At 44.9% G+C, this 26,263-nt stretch overlaps 1 protein-coding gene across 1 annotated transcript; it reads right to left on the bottom strand.

Annotated features, from left to right (window-relative positions):
- Positions 1 to 799: 799 nt before the first annotated feature.
- On the bottom strand, positions 800 to 21,478 carry LOC107546068 (serotransferrin-like). Its single transcript, XM_016224320.2, has 14 exons — positions 21,307 to 21,478; positions 16,148 to 16,256; positions 15,219 to 15,395; positions 14,321 to 14,468; positions 13,477 to 13,532; positions 12,776 to 12,954; positions 11,816 to 11,993; positions 10,422 to 10,576; positions 9,733 to 9,823; positions 9,105 to 9,140; positions 7,562 to 7,720; positions 5,171 to 5,315; positions 3,620 to 3,684; positions 800 to 990 (listed from the first exon to the last, which is right to left on the bottom strand). Exons 1-14 carry the CDS (start codon positions 21,388 to 21,390, stop codon positions 800 to 802), a joined length of 1,773 nt encoding a protein of 590 aa, XP_016079806.2. The 5' UTR covers positions 21,391 to 21,478.
- Positions 21,479 to 26,263: the final 4,785 nt, after the last annotated feature.

Here is a 26,263-nt window from a genome sequence, read left to right as displayed (position 1 = left end):
CTTCCGGTGTATGGGACAATGCTCTAACCAACTGAGCCACCTCACCAGGGTTTGACTACATCTTTGATCCTATCTTAGGCAAGAGGCTTAATTACTCCAGGCTTCCTAAGGTTATAAGTGAAATGATGATTATAAAAAGTGTAGCATTCCTTTTAGCACCTAGGAAATCTTCATTAAATCTGAATTATTATTATCATTTACCTTAAGAGGACTCAAAAAGATATGCTATCTTAATTTTTAAAAAAAGAAAACATGGCGAATCAATAGGTAGGAAGCTGTTGCTGAGGAGAAGGTGGTGTTTGTGGGTAGAGGAGCCTTTAGGATTAGAAATCTCAGGCAGCCCCTCTCCCCACCAAGGCTGGCCTGGCTTGTTGTTGTTTTTTTCCAGAGGAGAAGCTCTGTAAGGGTAGGGGTCTTGGATTTTCTGGATATTGGAGCGGTTCTAAGTCTGTCTAAGTAAGGGAAAGGGAAACACAGATCTGCATTTCATGACCTGTGTCAAGGAGGTCTAGGAAACAGACTCAGTCCCTTTCATTTAAAAAAATGCTGATGTGCAGAAAATGAGGGTACCACAGAGCAAAGTCAAGGGCAAAGCAGGAAGGCAGACCTGAGGACATGCACATCAGATGGGCACATCAGTGACCAGGAGAGCCAGGCCTCAGAGATCCAGTTCCACGATCCATACCCTCTCAATTCTAGTTTCCAGAAAGAGAATGTTAGAATGTGGGCTGCATTTAGCTGTGAGCTCTCCCCAAATAATCCACACCACCCAGAAAGAAGGTGGGAGGCCCCAGCTGGCTCATACCTGCTGGTCAAGTAACATCTGGCGAACACAAGCTGCCTTATCTTCCCTTGAGACCACACCATGATTTGGGGCTCGGGCTAGGTGGCAGTTCTCAGCTTCGGTCACATCCTTCCTGGTGCCATCAGTGCACAGCAGCTTGAATTGGTCCTGCGTTAGGCCCTTAGCCCAGTCATCAGTGTTATTTCCTAGAGATAGAGAAGAGGGGTCAGCCACAGCTCACAGCTTTGGTCAAGTCATCCTCTCCGGGGGGAGGATATGACCAATCCACTGGATCCAGTGGCCAGCAGAAGTCCACACTCTGAGGTTATAATGATGTGGAGAGGAAGAGACTTAACAGGAATTCCTAATGACCACTCCTTCCGATCTGCCCCACCCAGCCAGAAAAGAGTGGACTATATTCTGTGCATGCTGTTCAAAAAGTTCTTCATTCCTACTAAATCCCAAAGCATTTGGATCTCTTGCTTCAGTGCAGGAAGAACACGACCCTCAACTGGTTGGCATCTCTGTGCTATGTCTTCTTACACCAACAAGCAAAAGAACTTTCCCCAGAAGCCCTTTCAGAAACCGCAGCAGTGTTTCAAGTCTGACTTGCTCGTGATGGTTCTATGTGAAATGTGTATATTCCTCTGTGCACACAGGCCCATAGCCTGTTCTCAGCCCTTCGCTCCATCTTCTCTGTATTCTCTCTGGAAAAGAAAGTCTCGCCCATTCTCAGGGTTTTGGCTCCTTCCTCCGGAGGCTGTTCTCAAATATGTTTTCCCACTTTTACTTCTCTCCTAATCTTTTTCATGAATTCACTATTATAAAATTTTATATTATTTACATAGAAGGTTAAAAGACCTGTTTCCTACACTCCCAAAATGTACACTTAATTTTACTAGAAAACTCAAATTGCCTGCCTCTCCCCCACTGCATAGTCTACTTTGTATGTGAAAATGACCACATGGCAATTTAGGTTAGGCCTCCTCTCTAAATTCCTCTCAAGAGGTAAAACTTTTGGAGTCATTTCAGAGAGTGGAGAGTCGAAGCCTAGGAAGGGGAGCTCTACTCAGAAAAGTACAAAAAGAAATCAAGGAGTGTCAAAGAACCAGTCTTAGGGTGACCCTCGGTAGCAGGAAAAAGGACAGCCCTTGAAAAAAGAAAAAAATAATAGCAGGGAGGAAAGAAAATTAGCCAAACCGATATTCCTTCAGCGTTTATATGCCACATACTATAGTTGGTGTGGGGATATAAGAGAAGGAAAAAAAGAGCTCAAAGATTTCCTGTGGCCACAGTTGATTATAGAATGTGATGAATTCAACAACACTAGCAATATGGACAGGGGATTCTGTTGTGGATGTACATGTGCCATCAGGGAAGACTTCTTGGAGGAGGTGGTTCCACATGAGTTCATTCTAGATGAGTTGGAAAGATTTGAGGTTGTGTGAAGGGACATGAGGAAAGGAAGGGAAGTAATAGCTGCCTACCTGTAGTGGGTTCTATAAGCAGTAATACAGAGCGAGCAGGTGGAGTACTCATTCTTAACAGCTTTAAAATCTTTTTTTAATTTTTTAATTTTTTTTAATCCTGAGGATATTTTTTTTACTGATTTTTAGAGAGAGAGGAAGGGAGGGAAGGAGGAAGAGAGCAAGAGTGAGAGAGAGAGAGAGAGAGAGAGAGAAACACTGATGTAAGAAACATCAATGCCTCCCATATGCACCCCGACCGGGAATCGAACCCACAACCTAGTTATGTGCCCTGACCGGGAATTGAACCCACAACCTTTTGTAGTACAGGACAATGCTCCAATCAACAGGACAATACTCCAGCCAACTGAGCCACCTGGCTAGGGCTTGTTTTTGAATGTCATAGCCATTCAATATTCACCCACTAGTTTTAGTATCCAATAATGATTCTTGATTGAATAAATTATTACTATATTGTTTGCCAAGTGATAGTTTTTTAACTTAATAATTATTTCTCCATTTGTTAGGTAGCATTCTACAATAAGATATGTTCCTTTACCTTTGTTTGTTTAATCAGGATGGACTCATATATTCTTATTTTATTCAATGGGTTATTACCACTTACATTATTATTATTATTATTATTATTATTATTATTATTATTATATTTTAATGCTCAGAATGCCCCAGATTTGGCCAGTGCGAGGTCCTTCAAAATGGCTCCTATGTGCTTTCACATGTCCCATCACTCTGAGCACTTCCATGTGCTGTTCCAAGCTCACCTTATATTTTTCCTGCCTAGCTCTAGAATCAGCTATTGTTCTAAGGGGCCCTAGTTCCTTTTATTGGAGGTGGCTTAGAATCCAAGATCCTGGTGCTCATCCCTACTGGTGTGCCACTGTCTCTAGGTTTTTCAGTGGACATAGAATGTATTGGAATATATATTGGACCTGCAAAAAGAGGAAATAATTATGAAGGACCCTTTTGCGATGATTCAGAAAAGTTGAATATGGACTATGGACCTGATGAATATTAAATCCATGTTATTATAAATATCCTGATCTTGGTAATTGTAATGTAGGTATAAAAGAGAATGTTCTTGTTCTTAAGAAATGTGCCCTGAAGTATTTAGGGGACAGGCAGCATAAAGCCTGCACCCTTGGTAAGGTTCCTGGGAGAGAATTCAGGGCCACTGGAACCTCACATTTCTTACCATTCTGCTTCTCCAGGTGAAAACTTCTCTCTTAACTGTTTAGAATCAGAGCTTTGGAGCCCGATAGAGTCCATTGAACACTTTCACCAAGGCATCCTGAACACAAGGGAACACAGCAGCCCTGATTTATAGGGATAGAGGAGCATGTGCACATACCGTTAGTGTTCTGAAAGACAGTCTGGTCTTTCACAAAGGCCACGTCTCCACTCTCAACCAGACACCTACAGAGAACCAGATAGGGAGAAAGAAGAGAGGAAGTCAGTGAGATACATCTGTCATTCAGGACTACCTTATAGATCTAGGGCTGGCCATCTCACATTAGCAATTGTGACTCCCCTTGTATCACTAATCTATTGTTACAAATAATAGATTATCACTAATCTTACATATATTACAAATGTAAGTAATAAAGAAAAAGAAACCTCCAATTTGCTTTGTAGTTACATAATCTTGGTTCCACACATTATATCTTAAATTCTGGCACAGTTTCTCCAACAGAGAGCTACATCATTTTCTTAGCATCAAAACAGATATTAGAGAGTAGTTTTCCAGTGAGGTGATATCTTACTCACACTCTACTTTGTAAAATTGGAAATGTGTAGACTGTGATTGTAGACTGTGATGTGTAGACTTTAACCCACAAAGTGGTTCTAACTGATACATTGAGATAACCTTTGTTTTTTCTTCACTGAGAAGTTCAATTATGATACTACCATCATTGTGCAGCTGATGGATTCATGAACTACTAAGTAACACAGGCCTGAATCAGAAAGGATAGCTAAAAAGTAATAAGATCATAAGGTATCTCTATAAAAATGATAAACATTCTATGAAATAGAATTGTAGTTGGGAATATAGAATTGTGTACTTTACTTTTGTATATTTCCAAGTGAGTGTGGTTGTAGGTTCCCCAGAAATACATGGAAGAACATGAGCCAGGCCCCTGACTCCTATATTCAACTATGGTAGTGCTCCTTCACATTGGCACTTGTAACATTTTGAGCCAGATAACTCTTTGTCGTAGGATGCTGTCCTATGCATGCAGGATGTTTAGCAGCCTCTACCAATTAGATGCCAGTAGCACCCTCACCCCACCCCAACCTGCTCCAGCCCTATTTGATAATCAAAAGCATCTCCAGAACCCTGGCCAATGTGGTTCAGTAGTTAGAGTGTCAGTCCACACACCAAGGGGTTGCAGGTTCAATTCTCAGTGAAGGGCACATACCTGGGTTGCAGGTTCAATCCCAAGCCCCAGTCAGGGCACATGTGGGAGGCAACCAACTGATATGTCTCTCTCACATAGATGTTTCTCTCTCTCCCTCCCTCTCCCTCCCTCCCTTCCAACCTTCCACTCTTACTAAAAAAAAAAAACAATGGAAAAATATATCCTCAGGTGAGGATTAACAAAACAAAACATCTTCAGACACTGCCAGATGTCCCCAGGGGCAAATTGCCCTCTGTTGAGAACTTCTAATTTGCACCATACTGCCAATCTTTGCTGTCTATGACAGCCAGGTCCTGGAGATGGTGTTCTGGAGGGGCCTGGATGCCCCTTCACACAGGGTTCTACATATGGTTGCTGAATGTGGCACTGATACATGCAGAACTAACAGGCTAGTAACATAAGAAACTCACTTTAGTTCCTAAAAAGGAATCTTGTGAGAGCTGGGAGTATTATTATATTCATATCAGGGTTATAAGACTTACCTGAAAGCCCCCGTGTAGCCATAGTATCTCTCGTTGTTGTTGGGTTCACACTCCTTTCCTGGACTATTTTTCGAACCAATACATAGAGCACAAAGACTGGAACTTTGGTCATACCCAGGGGCACAGCCTTGACTGAAAAATTTATCTGTGCAGAAAGGCAAGAGGAAGTCAGCTTTTCCTAACTAAGTTGATATGAATGGCCTTCATCTAACACAATAACAGGTGTGTATGGCCCAAGACAGGTAGAACATATTTATTCTGGGACCTGCCACCAACTTGGGACCTGCCAGGCTATAGGATTAAAGGGAAACTTAATTAAGACTGGGAATAGAAGTTAGTGACCATTACAATTTGGATGGAGAGAATTCTATGGACACCCTGAGAGTGTTATCACTTATCTAGAGAAAGAAGAGATAGAAATGACATAAAGGGGATAAAATTAAAGGTCTCCCTCCCTGAACTTGTACCACCTATTTTCAGATGTTTTCTTCTCCTACCATTAATTAGAAGAGGCTTTAATAGAACTTAGAACTCCAAGCCCAAAAAAGGGCTGGGGAATTTTAGTCACAGCTCAGCTGCCCTTCCCTGGCTGTAAAACTTCCAGGAGACTCAGGAGAGCAGAGGTGGTGCCCTTGCTGGCTGGGAACCAGAACTTCTGAATATCACCCCAGCCACTCTTCACCTCCTGTCAAACTGGTGTCATAGAACAACTGGGTGCATAAATGCAATCTCCAGTCCACACACACAGGACTTGTCTGGTTCATAACTGTTTTTAGAGGCCTCTCCTTTTTACATTAGTTGCACATATTTGGAGGTGGCAGGGAGGACATACTCAGGAAGTTCATGTAAATGAGAACGATTAGGAAATATTTGTCCATGGTGAACTTACACATGGGTTTTTAGGGGCTATAACTAAGCTCATACCTGAAGATATTCAGAGGACAGAGAATATACTGACTCGCACCCCTTGGAAGGGTCCTGGAAATGGGCAGTCACTTGGTTAGCCCGAAGGCAGGGATTATAGCTGTTGACCCTGTAGCCGTTTCCCCTTGTTCCTTAGTAACAAAGATCTAGTTTTTTAAATTGTTTTCTCCATTAATTATTTTTACTGGTATATAATTGACATTTAACATTACATTTGTTTCAGGTGTACAACATAATAATTGTGATTATATTGTGAAATGATCACTACAATAAGCCCAGTTAACATATGTTGTCTACAGTTACAATTTTTTTTCCTTATGATTGAGAAATTTAAGATCTCTCTTAGCAACTTTTAAATATGTAACACAGCATTAACTTTAGTCACCATGCTGTACATCACATCCCCATGGCTTATTTCATAACTGGGAGTTAGTACCTTTTGACCCCCTTCACCCATGTTGCCCAACCCCACCCCTGGCCTCTAGCAACCACCAATGTGTTCTTTGTATCTATGAGCTCAGTTTGGTTTCTTCTTCTTTTTTTTTTTTTAGATTTCACATATAAGTGAGATTACACAGTATTTGTCTTTCTCTGTCTGACTTATTTCACCTACTATAATGCCCTCAGTGGTCCATCCATGTTGTTGCAAATGGCAAGACTTCCTTATTTTTTATGACTGAATAATATTCCATTGTGTGTGTATATGTATCTCCCATTTTCTTTATCCATTCATCTATCGATGGACAGTTAGGTGGTTTCCACATTTTGGTTATTGTAAATAATGCTGCAGTGAACATGGCAGTGCATATATCTTTTTGAGTTAGTGGTTTTTTCTTTGGATAAATACCCAGAAGTAGAATTGCTGGATCATATGGTAATTCTATTTTTAATTTTTTTTAAAACAAAGATCTGGTTTTATTTGGGCAGAAACATGCCCAAATAAAAGATGACATTTTCCAGCTAAGTGGACTATGTGCCTAAATTCTGAGCAGCAAGAAGTTACTTGAAGTAATTGGATTAGATTTCCTCGATGGCTTCTTTAATAAGTTAACAGCAGGTGGCATACACTTTAAGTTGCAACTTGCTCCTTGCTCCTTGCTCCTTGCGGCTTCCTGTATTATGGATGTGATGGCATTTTATGGATGACCTTGAAGATGGAGGCCTCGTGCTCAGAATGGTGAAACAGAAGAGAGAAGGAGCCTGGGTTTCTAATGATCATGTTAGCATGGACTGCTCACCTCTCCTCTTTTCCATAAGAGAGAAAGGTAATCCATTATGTGCAACCAAAAGGAACCATTCTGATTCACCTCCCCAGCCCTACTGTCCTTTTAGGTATTTCCTTGAGGTTCACTTTAACCAAATTTGAACTACTATAGAACCAGGGCCACAGCAGAATTTTGTACCAGACCACTCTCTTCCCTCTTTCTGGGCCGCCCTGACTACAGTGACGTCCCAGGATTGACTCACCAAATTCACAGTGGTTGATCTTGCTATACAGCAGGCCCATGGGGATATTCCAGCCAGCGGTTCTATCTACTGCAGTGTGGCAGGACTTCCTGCCTTTTAGAGAGTTCCAGGTGAGGTCATCTGGTGATGATGACTTAACCACGGCCACAGCAAGATACCCTACAGGAAAGACGCCAAAAAAGGATGTATTAACACCTCTAGGCCCCCCAGAATGTCTGTCAGCAGTCAAAGCCTGCAATCTCCCTATGGAAGCAAAATTATTCTGAATCATTCCTACTGTCTTTGAAAGGGCCCTTCCCAATAACAGAGTGAGGTAAAGTACAAGTCACTCTGTCAGGTAAAGATTAATCTGAACTGAAAAATCAAAATAGTAAGAATATATTATCATCAGAGCAATGGCTGATGTATGACCCTTCCCGAATGCACAAAGCTACTGAAGTTCTAAATCAGCAACTCACCCTTCACTGTGGAATATCAGAGGAATGAATATTGATGAGTACATGTAACTCCAACATGATACACACTAACAACTATTAGGAAAGATTAGTATATGACCAATAAACTGCAGGGAATATTCTGGCCAGATATTTTATAATAAGAAGAATACGGGTTTGCACCAAAACAAATATGTGAAATGGAAACTGTCAAAATCAAGTCAGGTGCCATCTTTAGCAGCAAATAGTTGCTGATCCTTAAAACTGGGAATGGAATATCAACCTGTGATTTCAACTTTCTAATTTAACTCAATAACTTGTTTATAACAGAAAACAGAGAAGTCCTATTATCCATGGAATAAGAATAGGCCTTTCTATATTCTGCTGCTGAGCTTGGCTCCTAGAGTGATGGGGAAAGGCTGGGAGGTTGTAATCAGGGGAAGTTATAATGAAAGACTTGCATACTAGTAGCTGGAAAATGACCTGGAGAGGCCTGAGCATAAGGGTTCTGGGGCCCGATGCTCCCTGGGGTGTAAGGCTTCCTGACTTGCTCCCACCCCATCTTTCCAGATCCACTCCAGCTAGAACCCTGGGCAAGAGCCAGATTGACCTGGGTTACTGAGCCCAGCCCTGGCTGAGAGACTAGGTAATTTCATGCTCTTAGACATCTGTGTGTGTTAGCTTTTCTCCTCAGCCCTGCCAGACACAAATATGCAAGGCTTCTTGGCTGGTGCTAACTCTCATCTGAAACTGTACAGGCCTAATGTAATGCAAGGCACTCAGGAGTGGTGAGGAAGGTGTGGATTTGCTTACTGGACATAGGAGCCTAGATACTTATAAACTCTCTCAGCCACTGGTCCTCTTATACATCCTTAGAGGATGACAAGACCTACCTCATAGGATTAAATGGGAAATCCTTTGTGCAAGTCATGGCAAGTGTAAAAGAGTAACCATCATTACCATTTATCTTTCCATGATTCTTTTGCATTCTAAAAATTGATCTTTTCCATTGCCTTATCTATTTTTGATTTGAATTTAAACTTATCTTCCCCTTTCCCAAAAGCAATGGAATTTATCTTAAACTCAAGAGGTTACCAATCCCAACTCACCTTTTTCCGGTGTGGTCTCACAATTTTCGTAAGTTTCTGGAGAAAAGAAAATGAAGAAGTCATTAAATACTCATTTATATTTTCGAAATCATGCCTTTCCCATGTTGCAGATCAGAATAAAAAGAGCCAGGAAAACTACATATCACCAATTCCCAAAAAGCCCAGGCTCTCTTGATTGTGCAAATTCACTTTAACTCACTGTCCAACGGAATTTAGCCCAAAATTATTAATTTCGAGTTTCCTGCTCTGTCCTGTGGCCACAGTGGTCCCTGCAACTATACTTGAATCCCTGCACCAGGACAACAGGAGAAGGGTGAGTTTTGCAAGCAAGAAGACCTGCCAGGAATCCCAACTGAGAATCCCAACTGTTCTCTGCATTGGGGTCTCTTTTAACTAGAACTTTGCAATGTTCTTAACTAGAACATTTCCCCTGGTGGGAGGTACAATAGAAGATCTATCCTTCAAGATAACTGGCGATAGAGATGAGGGAGCCCAGAGCCTGAGAAGTAGGAGGTGAGTAAGCAAGAGCTTTATGGCCAATGTGGTATGAATCAGGCTATGATTTTCCCACCTCCTTTCTTCGTGGCCTAGAGTAAATAAAACACTGAGAGGCGCCCCCTCCACTTACTATAGTTCTCTGCCAGGACAGGCACCAGACCACACATGCCCGCGATGTAGATGAAGCCTCCATCCAAGCTCATGGCATCAGCTTCTCCTTTCTGCAAAGACACAGCGCATCACAGCAGATGAAAAGAGGCCATTTCCTGTCCCATCTGCCCCTCTAGGTGTTTCCTTGAAGAAGTCTTCCCAGCACAGGTCATGAAGGACCAAGGAGAGAGTTTTTGCTAGTTCTGGACCCCCAAAGGATCAGCCAAGCACACCCAGCATACAAAGTAAAATGTACTCTCATTTTCACCCAAACCATCATGAACTGATGATCAGTTCTGGGTGCCTTGCTTAGTTTTTTCAGGAGCAAAGACCCACATTCAGTCCGCCTGTCCTCTAATAGGACACACTGTCTCAGAGACATTCTCACAACACCCTTCTAACACCAAGAATTCTCCTTTGTAAGACAGATGAGTGGAGCCCAGCTCTAAGGAGCCCATCAGATCCACAAGCTCAAAAGTACTGAAGGTCCTGTAGGGCTGGGCTCCTAAAATGAGGGCAAAACTAACCCATTTTGGCCAATGACTTGGTTGCCCACATATCTGATTATTCCTGGGTTTTCATATCATTCCCAGGAATGCTTGCTCAGCCTTAGGGACAGGCAGGCAGCAGTGGCAGGGGTGCTGCCCTATGGAGGCAGGAGTGACATACCATGATCTTGGCAATGCAGTCTTCAGTGGTCTCTGCTGATTCACACTCTATTTTCCCTCCACTGTTTACACTCCACTCATCACACTTGACCCTCTCGTGGTGGCCTATTGCACACCACTTCACATTCCTGCATTCATCCTTTGAGGTATCTGGGCCTAGGGCATAAGAAAGAGAATGGGAATTCAGATGAGACACCAGAAGCTGCCTGCTGGTTATGAATGCTACTGACTGTCTTCATGAAAAGGCTGGGATTTGCCCAAACATATCCCATTCAAGGGATTAATCATCTTAGAAAGCATAGGCAATAACAATCTCTTGGTTGACTTATCATTTAGATTTAGCTTAAAATTATTTCTTCTGAGAAGCCAACCATTCTTCCAACCACCAGGCACAATATCACTTCAGGCTAGTTTTTTCCTCTTCTTTTTGAAATAACACTTAGCTACCTGAGCTGTTCTTATTTATTTGTTCATTGTTTATTGTCTGTTCCCTGTTAGGAGAACAGAAGCTCAGCCAGGCAAGGGCCATGCCTGTCCCTTTTCTCCACAGCATCCTCATTGTTCAGGACAGTGCCTAGCTCGTGATCAGCACAATAAATGTCTGCTGAGTAAATGGACATCTACTTAACCATCAGAGTCAGCTCAAGAGCCACTTCCTCAGAGAATCCTTACCTCAACTCCAGGACCTGTTTTTGTTTTCATGGTCTCATAGGACCATGGTATTTTGTTGTGGTTCCCCCTCCCCCCCTTCTTTTGAGTAAATCTCTCCTTTTTAATTGATCATTCAATAGAATGACTATCTATTGGACATTTGTCTTCTCCACTGGTGAGAAAGTTTCATGGTAGCAGAATCTAATATATGTTTGTCTCACCATTATATACCCAGCACCTAGCACAATCTATGGCCAGATAATCAATCAGTCTCTGTTGAATGAATGAGTGAATGAATGAATGAATGATCAAGCAAACCTCTAGTGACCGAAGGAAATTCAGGAACAGGATGGACCTGTCTAGAGCTCTAGCTTCACTAAGCCACATGTTGATCATAGTACTGGCTATAGATATGAAATTAATTTCATTCTCTTTGACTTACTTTGTGCCAGGCTAATTGGCTTCACAAAGTGGTTGGGGCAGTCTGATTTATACAAGGGAAATAATGTCATTTTAAGCATGACTTTCCTTTAATGCCCTTTGGTGATGTCCAGGCTTATCTCATGATGATGAATGCCATTTAGCATCTATCCAACAGGTAGGGCAGATAAAGGGACATCAGGGCAGGCGTTCAGTACTTGGACAGACTCTATCACTGGTCCCTGCCCTCAGCAGGTTTCGAAGCTCCTGCCCTCACCGTGTTTCCAAGCTCCTAAGATCATATGATCCTTCCCAAGTACTTACGTGTCTCTTCCCTGAGATTCCGAAGAGCAGTGACGTACTCATATCCCAGGTACATCCAGGAGTCCATCTTAGGGGGAACCTTTAAAAACCCTTGGGCAGAATCCTTAAACAGCAGGTCCTTCCCATGAGGGGAGCTGAAGAGCTGGAAGTCTTTAGATTTATCTCTGCCATAATGTTCCTGTTTATAGTAAAACAACAGTGAATGGCTACAGTGACAAAGTAGGCTGTGAGATGGAACTAAAGAAAAACAAAAATCTAGAAAACAAAATTAAACCATGAAATTTTCGAGATGCCAGGAACGAGGGTAGTCAGGCCTGCTCTTTCCTACCCATCACCTTTGTTACTCATAGCCTTCTGGGAGATACGCCACATCCTTTTCCCCTGGACATGTTTCTGTGCTTGTCTCCCTGGCTGGGTTGATGGCTGAGTGCAAGGAAAGTATCTCCATCAGAGGCTGACACTGTGTGATTGCCACTTAAACTCTTGATGGACAGATGGGAGGGCTAGATGATAGACAGTTGGCTCATTTCTGGCATTCTGCTGCTCTAGGGATGTAAAGCTGGTGATGCATGCAGCTCCCTTGTAGTCAGGTTGAGAGACATCAAGAAAGAGACCATTTCCTCCTAGGAAAGTCATGGAAGGCCTCATGGGGGCATGGGTGTTTGCCCTTGTCCTAGAAGGCCTGATAGATGGAAAAAAATGGAATAGAGCAGTAAGGAGCATCTTCATGTCACTGGTCCAAAATGTAGGGATCTGTCAGACAACAAGGCAGAACTAGGCTCTGTGCCACTCTGAGAACAGCCCCTGCTGAGCACTTTTAGATAAGTGGATGGTGTGTGGCATAATCCCCACTATGTCCTGAAAACAGAAGGTTCTACCATGGCAATAAGGGAATGAAGGAAAATGCCCCAAATCCAAGCAAGGACCAGTAAGCAGGAGGGAAGACAGTAGATTTGGTACCTGGGCCTGGTTGAGAAGCTCCCAGATCAAGTCCTCCTTGCCACCCACACTTCGGGCCACAACGGCATGGGAAGGGACGCTGGCCAGGTGGCACTCATCATATTTGTCTACTGGCTTTCGGGTGTTGTCCCTGCAGAGCAGCTCATACTGGTTCCTGTCAGACTGTTGTGCAAGGTTCTCTGGGGGAGGAAAGTCCAGGTGAAGGTACTGCAGGAAAAGCCATGAGCTGTGGTCCCCCCTCCCCCTCCCTTGTAATCCCACTGTGTCATGAAATGTGTGAGTTTAGAAGCCTGGAGCAACACTGAGGGCCAGAGAACACAAGGAAACTGACTTGCTTAAGATCCCACAACCAGTTACAAGAAAGAAAGCTTCAGGTACCCAGTGCAGGGGTGAGTGCCTCCTACCCCACATTGGTCTCATCTCAGTAGGCTGACTATAGGCCAAGATTGTCCAGATCTGTCCCCAATCCTTTGCTGTGGCAACACTTAACAGAAGGAAGGGACCCTGTGTCCAGGAGATTGAATGATGGAAAGAGGCCCATGAGTCCAACGGGGGATCACACAGACACATACCTCTGCACAGGCAGAAACCCAAGAAGGAATACACTATGCTCATGTCTGACTACTGAGCATGAAAAAGGAGGCAGGAAAAAGAGAAGGCCCACTGTTTGGAAGAGATCTACAAATTCTTCTATCACTTACCCATTACTGTCAAGTGCTTGACAAAGGCCACGTCCCCAGCACCATCCATCAGACACCTGTGAGAAGAAATACATTAGGAGGATTTCTGCGGGACAGATCCTTCTCCTTGGGCTTGATGGTCTGATCACACTGTCCAGCCCCGGGATAAAAGGAGAGCCTGATGGAGACCTCTGCAGACCAACAGTAGAGGACACGCCATGGGGCTCTGATATCTTCGGTACCACCGATGTGGGAGGGATGAGCTCACAGGAGCTAGAGGTCCTTCACCATGTGCCCCAAAGGAGCAAAAAGGCAATGAAGATATTTCAGTACAGAGAAGAACTTTCAAACTTCTGAAATGGAGGGTAAAGGCATAGTATCTCCTGAGGGGAAAAAAGTACCCTTATCTTGCTATAAAACCAAGGGAAAAGAAGCAAGAAATGAACCATGTGAGCAATCTGCAAGGAGGCCAGGAGGGGAGGCGGGAGAGAGGCCAGTACATTGAGAAAGGGACACTGCTGCAATAGAAAACAGAGGCCACTCCCTGAAAAATAGGCCGGACACTAAGGAAGTGCCTGTCCCCTCCGGCTATGCCCAGTACAGTGAGAGGACAGAATGGCCAGATTCAAGGGCTCAGGGAAGACAGAAGAGTTCCCAGAAAAGGGGTTTCCTTATCAATGTCACATGAAGGGAGCGTGCACTGGCCTGGCCTAGAGAGTCCCAGGTGGACCATTGAGTCACAGGGGATTAGGTCTCGGGAACACTCCCGTTGTAGGCTGGACTCTGCTGTGAGTCAGAGAGAGTTTCCTAGCCTGAAAACAATGAACACTTCAGCTGCCATGGAGCAGCAGCCAGTCTCACTCACTTGAAGGCACCCGAGTAGCCAAAGTACGGTTCGTGGTTGGAGCAGGCACACTTGTCAGCCCCTTTTCCTGCACACAGCTGACACAGGTTGGGGAAGGCTGTCCGATCCGCACAGGGGACACAGCTGCCCGCGAAGAAATTGGACGCTGCTGCTCGACACAGAGATGTGGAACACAAGGCATGAGCCAGCCTGGCCAAAGACATTTACAGCTCCCAGCCCAGGCTCACGAGTGAACAGAGGGTGACCAGAACCACCATAACAGGCCCAACTTGCCCATGTATGTGTTCACTCGTCAAGATCAAGGTTTCCAAAAAGAGACGTGTTAACAACTATTCTCCCACAGCCCTCCCCAAGAACCAGGGCGGTGCCTACCACCAACTAAGGCCTGTCTCTTGTTGCTCTCAGGTCCCCTCCCTGCCTCGTCACACTGGAACAGCTCAGACAGACGTCTCCCCTGGAAGCCATGCCCAGGAGATGAGACCCACCAGGACAGGTGCATGCCAAGCTCATGGCCAGCAGATGGCCACCAGAGAATGCTCCAGCAGAATGGGAAACACATGAGCCACACAAAGGAAAGCACCCCAGGGAAGTGGACAGTAGGGCCCAGGGACCCTGATCCTGCCTGAACCCTCTGTCAGGACTGATGCCCTTCCCCTTCCACTCCTCCTAAAAGCCTCTGCTGAGGTGTCGAGAGCCTAGTGAACAGACTCAGCTGAAACGTCCCAAGGGCTGCTGGTGTGGTAGACCTGACCAGTTTAAAGCGGGTTAACCTCCCACCTCCACCCCAAGAATTATCACACATGACCACCTGATCATGTCTGAGTGAGCTCAGGGTGGCCTGTGTAGCACCTAAAGAAGGGACATCTGCCTGAGGACACGCAGCCCCCTGCCTGCTTACCTTTCTGAAGAGATTCACGTGGCTCAGGCAGTTCCCAGTAGAGTAAGCCCATGGGGATGTTCCACCCAGCAGACCTGCCAAGGCCTGTGTGGCAGGACTTCTTGCCTTGGAGCTCGTTCAGCTGGAAGCCGCTGCCCTTCTTCACCACGGCCACAGCATAATAGTGGGTTTGTGGATCTGCAAAGAAACAGTGAATGGGAGACCCGCAGCCTGGGCCTCAGGGAAACATTGCTCATCACTGCTGGGCTCCTGACTAGGGAAGGGGAACCCACAAGCCACGCTTTTGTGGGGTTGGGTCCTAGAAAGGGAGGGATCACAATAACTTTCCTAGGCTTGCAGGGACGGAAAGGACCACAGAGGGGACAAACACAGGCAAGAAAGCCACGTGCACATGTGCCCCAGTGATTTTCCCTACTCTGGCCGTGCAGGTTGTCTGCCTACACCTACCAACCTAAGCCTACAAGGAAACTGGAGGCCACATTCCTGACTCTTCTCTAAGTATTTCCTGGGACCCAGAGACACAGGCCCAGGGACAGTCAGATTACTCTCAGAAAAAGACACAAGGCTATTGGGACTCCGAGTGTTTGCTCTAGTGTAGTCTTTCCTCTGCATGAGGCACCCGTGGTTCTTGGGGACATCTGTATACAGCTCTAAACTCTCATGGTTCAGGTCGGGCTGTACACAGCCTGCTCTGTTTCTCCAGGGAGCACATTTCCTGGCCCAGGAGATCAGTGTCAGCAGCACCAGTCCTCAACCCGCCCCAAGTCACAGAGGCTCTGAGCTGTGCCTGTGGGGCTCATAGGGCACCACATTGCCCACTCACTCCTCCATTACCTGCCTAAACAAGACGAGAGTCTACCAGGACAGAACAAGCATCTATCAGGAGAGCAACAGCCACGAACTCTCCGGGGTCCCCAGGAAGAACTTACTGTCTTTCGATCCATAGTTCTCTGCCACTACAGGTTTCAGGTTGTAGGGGGCCAGGCCCGCCTCAAACACCAAACCCGCATCCAGCGATACAGCATCTGCTTCGTTTGCCTGAAAGGGAACAGACCAGACACCAATGAAACCCGCAATTCTAGGAAAGACCACCTACACCCTGGTGAGTGAGAGTGACTGGCGGGGCCAGAAAAACCATTGATTTTTAGAGAGTGGAAGGGAAGTAGAAGGAGGGGAGAAGAGAGAGAAAAATTGATGTGAGAGAGACACATGGATTGGTTGCCTCCCGCCTGTGCCTTGACCAGGGCTAGGGAATCAAACCTGCAACTGAGGTACATCCCCTTGACTGGGAATCAAACCCATGACCCTTTGGTCCAAAGGCTGACACTCTAACCACTGAGCCAAACTGACCAAGGCAAAACTTTTCTTTTTAATGTTGGTATTGTTGTTTTGTTTTGTTTTATTGTAATGAAATACATAACATAAAATTTACCATTTAGCCATTTTTAAGTGTACATTTCAGTGCCATTAAATTCATTCATTTTCATTCCACAACTAGATACCAGATATGAAACAATCTTTGAGGATTCTTGGTATCTCAAGAAAACCTCCAGAGACTCTCCTCGCCCACCACACACACTGTAGAACAAAAATAAATAAGCAAATAAACAAGATATTTTCCCAGGGCAGTGAGGTTGGGGCTCTCCTGGCCAAACCAGTATCCTGGGCAGGAATCATTGGAGCCTTAGGAGCTCAGGAACCAAGGAGCCAACACTTAATTCATGGGGTCCACTAGAGCAGGAGGGATTCTGAGGGGAATCTGAACCAACAGAGTATTAAAATCAAACATGACCTTGTAGGTACAAATAACCAAACCCAGAAGAAGGTAAGGCACAATGCATGGTCATCAACAGGAAAATAAGCCTTGGGCAGTCAAGGGGTATAGAGGTTGGAACTGTCAGATGCAATGGAGAAGAGCTACCTATGAGGTATTTAGTTTACATACACAATGAAGACTACAACCACAGGCCTGAGCCTGTGGAAAGGAAATTACCAGGAATAAAAATTTAAAAAAAAAATTAACTGGTGCTTCTAGAAACTGATATATAACTGTTGAAATTTAAAAGGTAAATGAATGGGCAACAAGTTGATTAAATATGTTTAAAGTGAGGATTAGTAAACTGGAAGCTGTATATAAAGAATTTATACTGGATGCTGCCCAAAAGAGGTGCAGATGATGGAAATTATAAAAGAAGGATTAAAAGATATGGAGTCTAGGTTAAAGAAGACCTAACATCTGTCATCTTGGAATCCTAAAATTTATTATTATTTTTTATTTTATTTTATTTTTATATCTTTATTGATTTCAGAGAGAGGAAAGGAGAGGGAGAGAGAGACTGAAACATCAATGATGAGAGAGTCATTGATCGAGCCCACAACCTGGGCATGTGCCCTGACCAGGAATCAAACCCTGATTGCCTGGATCCTAGGTCAACGCTCAACTGCTGAGCCACGCCTGGCCAGGCGGAATCCTAAAATTTAAAAGAAAAAAATGGAGAGACTGGGCAAAGGCAGCATTTAAAGACATAATGGCTCAAAAATTTTCAGAACTGATGAAAAACATGACTCCACAGATCCAATGTACCCTAAGCAGGATAAGTATCAAGATTTCCACAACTGGAAATATCATAGTGAATCTGCAGAACATCATAGACTAAGGAAATGAAACCTCAAAATTATCCAGAAATGATGATTGGAGAAAGGACAGGACAACATAGGACTACTCAACAGCTACAATGGAAATCAGGAGACAGTGGAATAATATTTTTAAGCAATGTTAAAATGTCAAACTAGAATTATACATTCAACAAAATTATCACTCAAGAATATACAGAGAACTGCTAAAACTCAACAATGGAAAAAAAATTCAAAAATGGGCAAAGGACTTGAATAAACCTTTCTTCAAAGAAATTCTGTGACTGGCCAATAAGCACATGAAAAGATGCTCAAGATCACTAGGAAATGCATTAGGAAATGCAAATCAAGTCTATAATACAAAGGAAACAAGCAAGCAACTGAAAGTTTAACACCAAGAGATTCACTCTAAAAGTACATATTTCAAGAAAAAAACATGTCCAGAAGGATGATCTGAAATATGAGAAATAATGGTGAATAGATTAAATGGCAAAAATGTAGATTAATCCAAATATTCTCTGTCTCCCTCTTTCTGAGTTTCTGGATATGTGTGCACACACATATACATAGACACATACACAGACACACAAACACACATATAAATATATATCTATATATAGAATCTACAAGTACATGAAGTATCTACATTGTGGGGTTAATAAAGATCAACATAAAACATTGACTAGTAATATCTAAACAGGGAAGAGGGAAGTCTGAGCTACTATATTCCATAGTCCTTTGATTGTTTGGCGGGGGTGGGGGGGATGTCATTATTTTACTCTAACACTTTGGTAAGCTAAAAGTATATAGTAAAAATATAGGGGAAATAATTTAAGGATGTATTTAAATTCACCACTAGTAAGAGAGAAAAGTGAAAGAAAAGGAAAACAGTGCAAATGAACACACATGCAAACTCAATTTTTAAAAATGAGAAATGGAAAAATTAGGAATCAGGGAAAGCAGGACTAAGAGAAATTAAAAAGTAATATGTCAACCCTGGCTGGGTGACTCAGTTGGTTAGAGTGATGTCCTATACACCAAAAGTTTGCCTGTCTGATTCCTGGTCAAGGCACATACCTCAGTTGCGGGTTCAATCCTGTTCAGGGTATGTAGAGGAGATAACCGATTGATCTTTCTCTCTCCCCTCCCTTCCTCTCTCTCTCAAATCAGTAAAAACATTCCTTGGGTGGGATTTTAAAAAAGTAATATATCATAAATAAGTCCAAATTTATCAATAATAACAATAATTATTAATGGTCTAATTTGCCATATAAAACAAATGAGATGGTCAGATTGCATTAATAAAAAAAATCCAGCAATATACAGTTTTCAAAAAACATACCTGAAGCATTAGCACACAGAAAATTGAAAATAAAGAAATGGAAAAAAAGTATAGGGGAATACTAACCAAAAGAAAGTTTATGCGGTATGTTAGCATCAGAACCTAGTCAAAAAGTACTGCCAAAGATAGAGATTATTTCACAGTGATAAAATATCAGATTCGCCAAGAATGATGTGAATTATTCCCACTGCCAGTGGAAGTGGGAATTGAAATAATCATATTGTATTTGTTTAAAAATCATATACATTCGGCATTGTTTTTAAAGTCTAATACATGTCCCATGGCTCAGCAAGTCTGCCCCTACATATATATTCAAGAGAAGTTTTTAATTCTTGTGTCCCAGGAGATTTGTGTAAGAATATTTCTTAATTTCTGATTAGAATAATAAAAACTGAAAATAGTACAAATGGCTAATTACCAGAAAAGAACAAATAAACTGTGGTATATTAACATAATGGACTCTTGTAGAGCTCTGAAAGTGAATGAACAATAGCTATATTCAACAGCATGCCTGAGTCTTAGCATAATATTGAGGAGGAAGAAGCAAGTATCAATAGACAACACAGTAATGTTATGTTTATAATTTTTTTAAGAAGCAAAACTATGCATTCATTTACACATACCTAGATAAGCCTTAAAACTAACATAAAAGACAGAAAATTCTCAGGATTCTGTTTGCTCAGGAAGGGGAAACACTAGGCCATTGTAAGCAGGGCCAGTAGGTTTCACCACCCCAAGTGGCACCATTCCCATAGAATCCGATGCTGTCGCAAAGTAGCCCTAGAAGTAAAATATTGGCAATAATGAAGTTTTGAGAACTTGTGGTGGGTTTGTGGATAGTGTTATTTTATATTATTAACATATTTAAAAATAAAGAGGGGCATTCATAGACCAAAGTTGAACATATGTCATAATTGAAGGATTATAATTAAGTCACGATAGTAACTGAGATCCAATTAAAAACAAACAGAACAGGCCAGCTGATGTGGCTCAGCAATTGAGCATCGACCTATGATCCTGGAGATTGAGGTTCAATTCCCTGTCAGGGCACATATGAGGGTTTCTGGCTCGATCCCCAGTAGGGAGCGTGCAGGAGGCGGTTGCTCCATGACTCTCTCATCATTGATGCTTCTATCTCTCTCTCCCTTTCCCTTCCTCTCTTTGTAATCATAAAGATATATTGTTAAAACAACAAAAAACCCAGGACACACTAGTTGTTTGTAGCAAATCACTGATTCCCTGAGTTAATCAAGCTCCATCTGCTGAGTCTACCTCTCCCACCTCATCACTCCTTCCAGCCTCCTGCTTCCTCTGCTTGGTCACCCTGGCTTCTCTATAGCAACTCAAACAAGCCCAGCTCTCCCCTGCCTCAGGCCCTTTGCACACGCTGCTGTTCACTGCCTGGAGCATTCTACCTTGGCTCCTGGCTTACCCGTGTTCATCCCTGCGGTCTCAGCTTCCTTGTTCCCTCTCAGGGAGATTGTCCCTGACACCCAGTGCTCTCAGAGCACTCTACTTTCCCCCTTCGTTGTACGTCACCCAATTTGGAATTACATGTCTACTTGTTTGCATGTTTTCCTTCTCTCCTCACTAGACTGTAAGCTCCTCAAGAGTAAGGACCATGTGTGTTTAAATTCACCACTGCAGCCCCATTGCCCAGCCCAGGGTCTGACACAGGTTCAAATGAGCAGGAACAGTGCTGCAGCAATGAAGAGGATCTTGGAAAGCCTAGAAAACAAAGGGGTCACTACCATCTGTCATCCTGACACTGTATCCCTCTTCCCGATGAGCACCATTCATCTACTTCCCATGATGTGTCGAGAACTTCCAAACAATGTTACATGCTCATTTTAATAGCAAACATTCTTGTTTTTTCCCTGAGTTCAGAGAACTGGCCTCAAAACAGTCCCCTTTCAGAGCATGTTGGATTTTGCTTTAAGAATCATTAAAGATGGCCACTCCTATGCCCATTTCTGAAGTGGTTTTGTTAACAGTGGGGGTTGACTGCCCCACACATCAGCTGCTATGTGTGAGTACAGAATTGTTCCAGAACACCAGGAGCAAGAGGAAGATGGACTGTCTTCCACTCCCCTTTAGGCAGCAGTGACTTACCGCGATGGCCTTGATGCACTCAAGGTAGGAGGTTCTCTTCACACAGGCGACAAGAGGACCAGCCTCAGAAAGGACTTTTTGCATACTGTCACGGAAAGCGGTGCACTTACTGGCTTCATGATTTGAGACGGTGCACCATCGCACAGTTTTCTCGGGGACAGCCAGACACAGCCCTAGGGGAGAAAGGCCAGAGGTCTCCTTCCAGTGGGAGAGACAGCAGCACCCTCTGAAGGGACTTGAAGGCTACCTCCCCTCTGTCCTGTCCTCCTCCCACTCCTGTCCGTGAACAATGTTAGGGTGCAGGTTTCACTGCATTCTGAAACTGGGGACAAGAGGCGTGAACCCTAACAACCTCCCAGTTTGCCACCCGTTGCTGGCCAGAGAATGGTGGCTTGATCTTTAGTTCTCAATAGGAGACCACAATCTGCTCCTCTGTGTTCTCTGTGCCTCCTTCCCTCACTATCATGGGACTGCAGTGAGACTTAAGCCTCATCAGTGTGACAGGGCATTTGCAACCACTTCAAGGCATTGGCTCAATACCACCACTCAGGAAGCTAACAAGGTATGAATTACCATTTTTAAAAGAGGAGGGAGCTGTGTTCAGAGAGTGATCGGCTGTTTTACCCAGCCAATCGTTAGTGGCTGAGACTGGTGTAGAAACCAGGCCTCCAGGCTGTGGTCTCTGCCCAGGGAACTAAAGAAGATAACATTCTGCGTTATTTCTGTCTGGTTGGCCAGGAGATAGAGGTAAATGGTTGATAAGATAATGAATTTGCCTCTCACACTTGTCTGTCATCCTCTGTCCCAGGAATAATCAGGAACTCCACATATTCAGTGGTTCTCTGTGTTTCCATTGACCCTCATTTTCACCAGCCTTTTGAGCGGCAATTAGGAGAAGCTAAAGTCAGCCATGGCTGTAGCTACTAAAATCCATGTGGTTGCAGATGTGTTGTCCCCATCGTGTGAGCTTTGGCACTGTCCCCAAAACCCTCTGTTATCTCCACTCTCCCTGGATCAACTAACTCAAGGAAGCTGAAGAATATCCACAAAGCAGCAGACTGAGAGGGCGCCAATTCTACAGAACACATAAGGAGGAAGCATGGGGAACTTGCTGCCCCAACCACCCTTTACCCCAACTCAGCTCTGGGAAATCACAGGAGGCATCAGGAACCAGTGGCAGGCCCTCCCCAAATCCCTTCTCCAGACCCTCCCCAAACTGCCCCTCCCGGAGTTCCCATGGGCAGGAATTTGTCTTCAATCATGCACTTACCTTGCACAGCCCTATGAGGTCCTTCGGGATGGGGAGTGGGGAAGGGGTGAGGCAAAGGCAAAAATTGTGGAAACGACTCTCAAGGGTAAACTTTTTCAAGAGAGACAAATGACTAAACATGGAAATCTCCAAATGTGATACATGTACCATAAGTAGCAGGCAGAAGTTACAGGATAAAGGGGGCCCAATAATCTCAGGAGGTGAGGAGAGTGGGAGAGGCCATCCAGTGACAGCCCCCATTGCAGGGATGTGTGCAACAAACTCCGCTGGTGCCTGGACCCATGGCCTAACTATCCTCACCTACCCTCCCAGGCAGGGTCGTACTACCCTTCTCACTGCTGAGGACCCAAGAAGTCTGGCTTTAAATCCCACACTCCAAACCCCTGGACAGCTATGCGTCATTAGCAGGACATTGTCAGCACCAGTGACTCCCATGAGACATCAGACTGCCAAAGAGGAGATCAGGTCGGGGAGGCCTTGAATGCCACGCTAAACCGTTTGGACTTGACTGAGGAGGCCCCAGGGAAGAGATCTGACAAGCCGTGATGGGAGTGCTCTAATTTATTGTATTCCTTTATTACAAGATTTATTAGGGAAGAGGAGGAGGAAAATGCAACAGCGTGAAATAGCGGGAGGCGCGAGAGGAACCTGCAGAGGCGCGCAGGCACACAGCTGTCCCTGAGGCAGGGCTGCAGCGGAGGCGGAGCTGCGGCGGGAAGGGCTGAGGAAAGGCTCCCGTGCTTCCCAGGGGGCGGTGTGGCGGGGTCCGGAGGCTAAGGGGCCTTCCCCGCGCCCGCACTCACCCAGGACCGCGCAGGCCAGCAGGGCGGGGATGGTGAGCCTCATCCTCCCGGTCTGAGCGTGGAGCGGGCGCAGACGGAGCGTCTTCTGCGCCGCCTCTCCGGGGCCCGCTCGCTTTTATCCCCGGCCGGGCGGACCCAGCACAATCTTTGATCTCCTGTGTTTGCTCAGCCCGCTTGCCCAATCGCCCTTCATTCTTCGCCCCCGCTCTCCTCATTTCCTGAGCTCCGGGTCAGGCCGGTGGATGGCAGCCAGCGCAAAAAATGCTGATTGGAAGGAAATTAAAGAAAAACCAATCCTTTGTTAATTTTCGCTCCTGATGTGCCAGGAACGGAACCGCAGCTGGTAGGGGCTGGGGAGGAGGGGGCGGGGGCGGGGGTGGGGTGGGAGATGGCAGAGTTGGCCCTGCACCAGTCCTAGGAGATGGAAAGGGAAGGGAAATACCCAGATCCAGACTATAACCGAAGAATGACAGGCAAAAACCCTCGTGAGAGAGGGCATCCAAGAAGAATAAAGCTGGCCTCAAGTCAAAGACAACAGGTTAAACACCCTTCACTTGTTCCTGAGTGTCTGTCACCTCTGCTCCTGGACTCTTAAGGGCCTGCCCCACTGAGAGGCTGCTCTCTCCCCATGTGCCCTGCTGAGCTAAGTAAGGCTCCTGGACTGGAAACCTTGCCCTCCCTTTATGCAGCCTGCTAGACTTCTTGGCCTAGGGACAGAGTCACAGGAGAGACACATTCTCTCCCACAAGAAGCTGCCCAGGAATGTGGTCAAGTCTCACTCTGAGACTCAGAACAAAGTGACACATGAGCGCAAAGAAAGAGGCCTAGGGGAGAATATGGCCTGATCTCAGTGCCCTGGGTCATCCTTGGCTCTCTCCAGCTAAGTGGTCTCCAAAGGATTTTGATTGCACAGTCTTATCAGAAAAAAACAGTGAAGTTGTATATTCTATATATGACCTTTTAAACTAACATATTTAAACTTTTTAAACAAATATAAACTAACTTTTCCTTTTATAAATTTCTATTCCTTTTATGATCGAAAGGCATTGAGGGGAGGGGGTCTGGCTTCATGTGGGGACCTAGAGGTACAGAGATGAAGAGGGGAAAGTCAGGGGCAGAGCTGGCTGGGAGAGCAGGCATGCCCGCATTCAACTGATGCCTTCCTTAGGCCCTACAGGGAGCTTGCAGAGTCTGCCCAGAAATAGGAAGGAGAGTTGCTAAATGCTGAGCTAATCCACAAACTCAGGAGAGCTTAGTGGAGGCCATGGAAGGTCAATGGACCATGACTCTCCTCCCTGGGCCCCTACTGCACTCACATAGTGAGCCTTTACTTAGGCAGCTCCTCCAGGGACAGGCCCACAGCCTCACCTAAGGTCCTCAAAAGGAGCACCATCTGGCCAGGATGAACCCTCTCCAGTCCAGCCAACCCTATGCCCTGCCTCAGTGGAGCCCTCGGAGTCCAAGCCCATACAGTTGCAAGGGAGGAAGTGCAGAGCTCATGGGATCTGGAGGAAGGTCAGATGAGACGTGGACAGCAGGAGTCCCACATCATCTACTCACATGGGCAGGGCCCTAGTTCTCACTCAGGAGGACAGGAACAAAACCCTGTGTCTGCCATTCCTTGGAGGAAGGGGTGAGGCTTGCTGTGGGGTGTACATGTATATAGGACCCTGATTATATGGCTGTAACATGCTCACGTCTGTAGTGAGTGTGAGTGGGATGTAAAGGTAAAGGCTAACATGACAGTTTTTCATGTCCTTGGTGGCCCATGACACGCCTGTACTATCCTTTACGGTGTTGAATTCTATAGGCACTCTGGAGTCAGGAAACTCATTGTCCCTCATTTACCACTTAATGATGCCTAACACTCACTGAGAGCTTTACTGGTTGCTAACCCTCTGTAACTGGTGCATTAGAATCCTTATTTCACAGATGAGATTAGGAAACTGAGGCCCTGAGAGGTTAATAACTTGTCCAAAGTCAGCTGGTGAGTCAGATGCAAAATCAGGCACTCTGGTTCTAGAATGTGTCTACCCATTCACCAGAGACACTCCCTCTCCTAGGAAACAGGGACACACAGAGGCCCCAGAGCTCACATGAGAGAGGAATAGGGCACTCCCAACTCTGCCGATTCCCCAAAAGATGCAGCACCAGGTTTCAGTCTGCAGATGGGCTAGTTCATTAAGTACCCCGACTGCAGAACTTCAGACATGCACTGGCTTATGCTCAGATGGAAAAAAAGTATCATGTTTGCAGTCTTTCCATGTGTCAAGCACTGTTCCTAACCCTAACCTTAGGAGATAGGATCAGTACCCTCATTGTTTAAATGTGGACACTACAGTAAAATGACAAGTCCTTGTTCACAGAGCTCTGGAACTGGAACTCAAATCTCCTACGTGTCCCAGCCTTCTGCAGACCACAGCTGCCTTCTTGATACAGATCTCTTTATCTAGAAGGAGAGGAGAGAAAGGGAGGAAGGAAGGGAAGAGAGGAGGAAAGAGAGAGAATAGGAATGTGAGAGACTTTTCCAGCTACGGAACAAACCAAGTCATGACCCAAATCTTCCATCATAAACTGAATAAAATAAAACTCTCAAATTTCAACAAGATTGGCCCCCCTGTAGAAAGAGCTCAGCTTGTGTGTACGTGCAGGGAGGTTGGGTAGCTGACCTAAAAAGGATGGGCAGAAAGGCATTAGCTCTGTGAACCAATATTTGTTTTTTCTAAATGTTGCCTCATTTACAAAAAAACAGAGCAAACAAAGAGCCTCTGTCTGCTTAAACCATTCCCTCCTCCACTTCCCACTCACTGCACTCTGCCCAACAACAGGGCCTTCTCTGAAAGACCTGAGTCTGGGTCGTAGACTCGTGTACTCATAGACCTGT

The sequence above is a fragment of the Miniopterus natalensis genome, chromosome 15 (genome assembly GCF_054644295.1).
Source record: "Miniopterus natalensis isolate mMinNat1 chromosome 15, mMinNat1.hap1, whole genome shotgun sequence".
Classification (NCBI taxonomy): domain Eukaryota; kingdom Metazoa; phylum Chordata; class Mammalia; order Chiroptera; family Miniopteridae; genus Miniopterus; species Miniopterus natalensis.
Note: the sequence above shows the minus strand (reverse complement) of the source record. Positions and strands in the feature narration are given on the sequence as shown.

What these genes read in the sequence shown, in the direction of transcription:
- LOC107546068 (XM_016224320.2), bottom strand. Translation starts at nt 21,390, where the DNA reads ATGCAAAAAGTCCTTTCTGAGGCTGGTCCTCTTGTCGCCTGTGTGAAG. An exon ending in GAACTATGGATCGAAAGACA is followed by an intron (nt 15,396 to 16,147) that starts GTAAGTTCTTCC and finishes GTTTCTTTGCAG; the next exon opens with ATCCACAAACCCACTATTAT. An exon ending in CAAGCACTTGACAGTAATGG is followed by an intron (nt 12,955 to 13,476) that starts GTAAGTGATAGA and finishes TTCCTCCCCCAG; the next exon opens with AGAACCTTGCACAACAGTCT.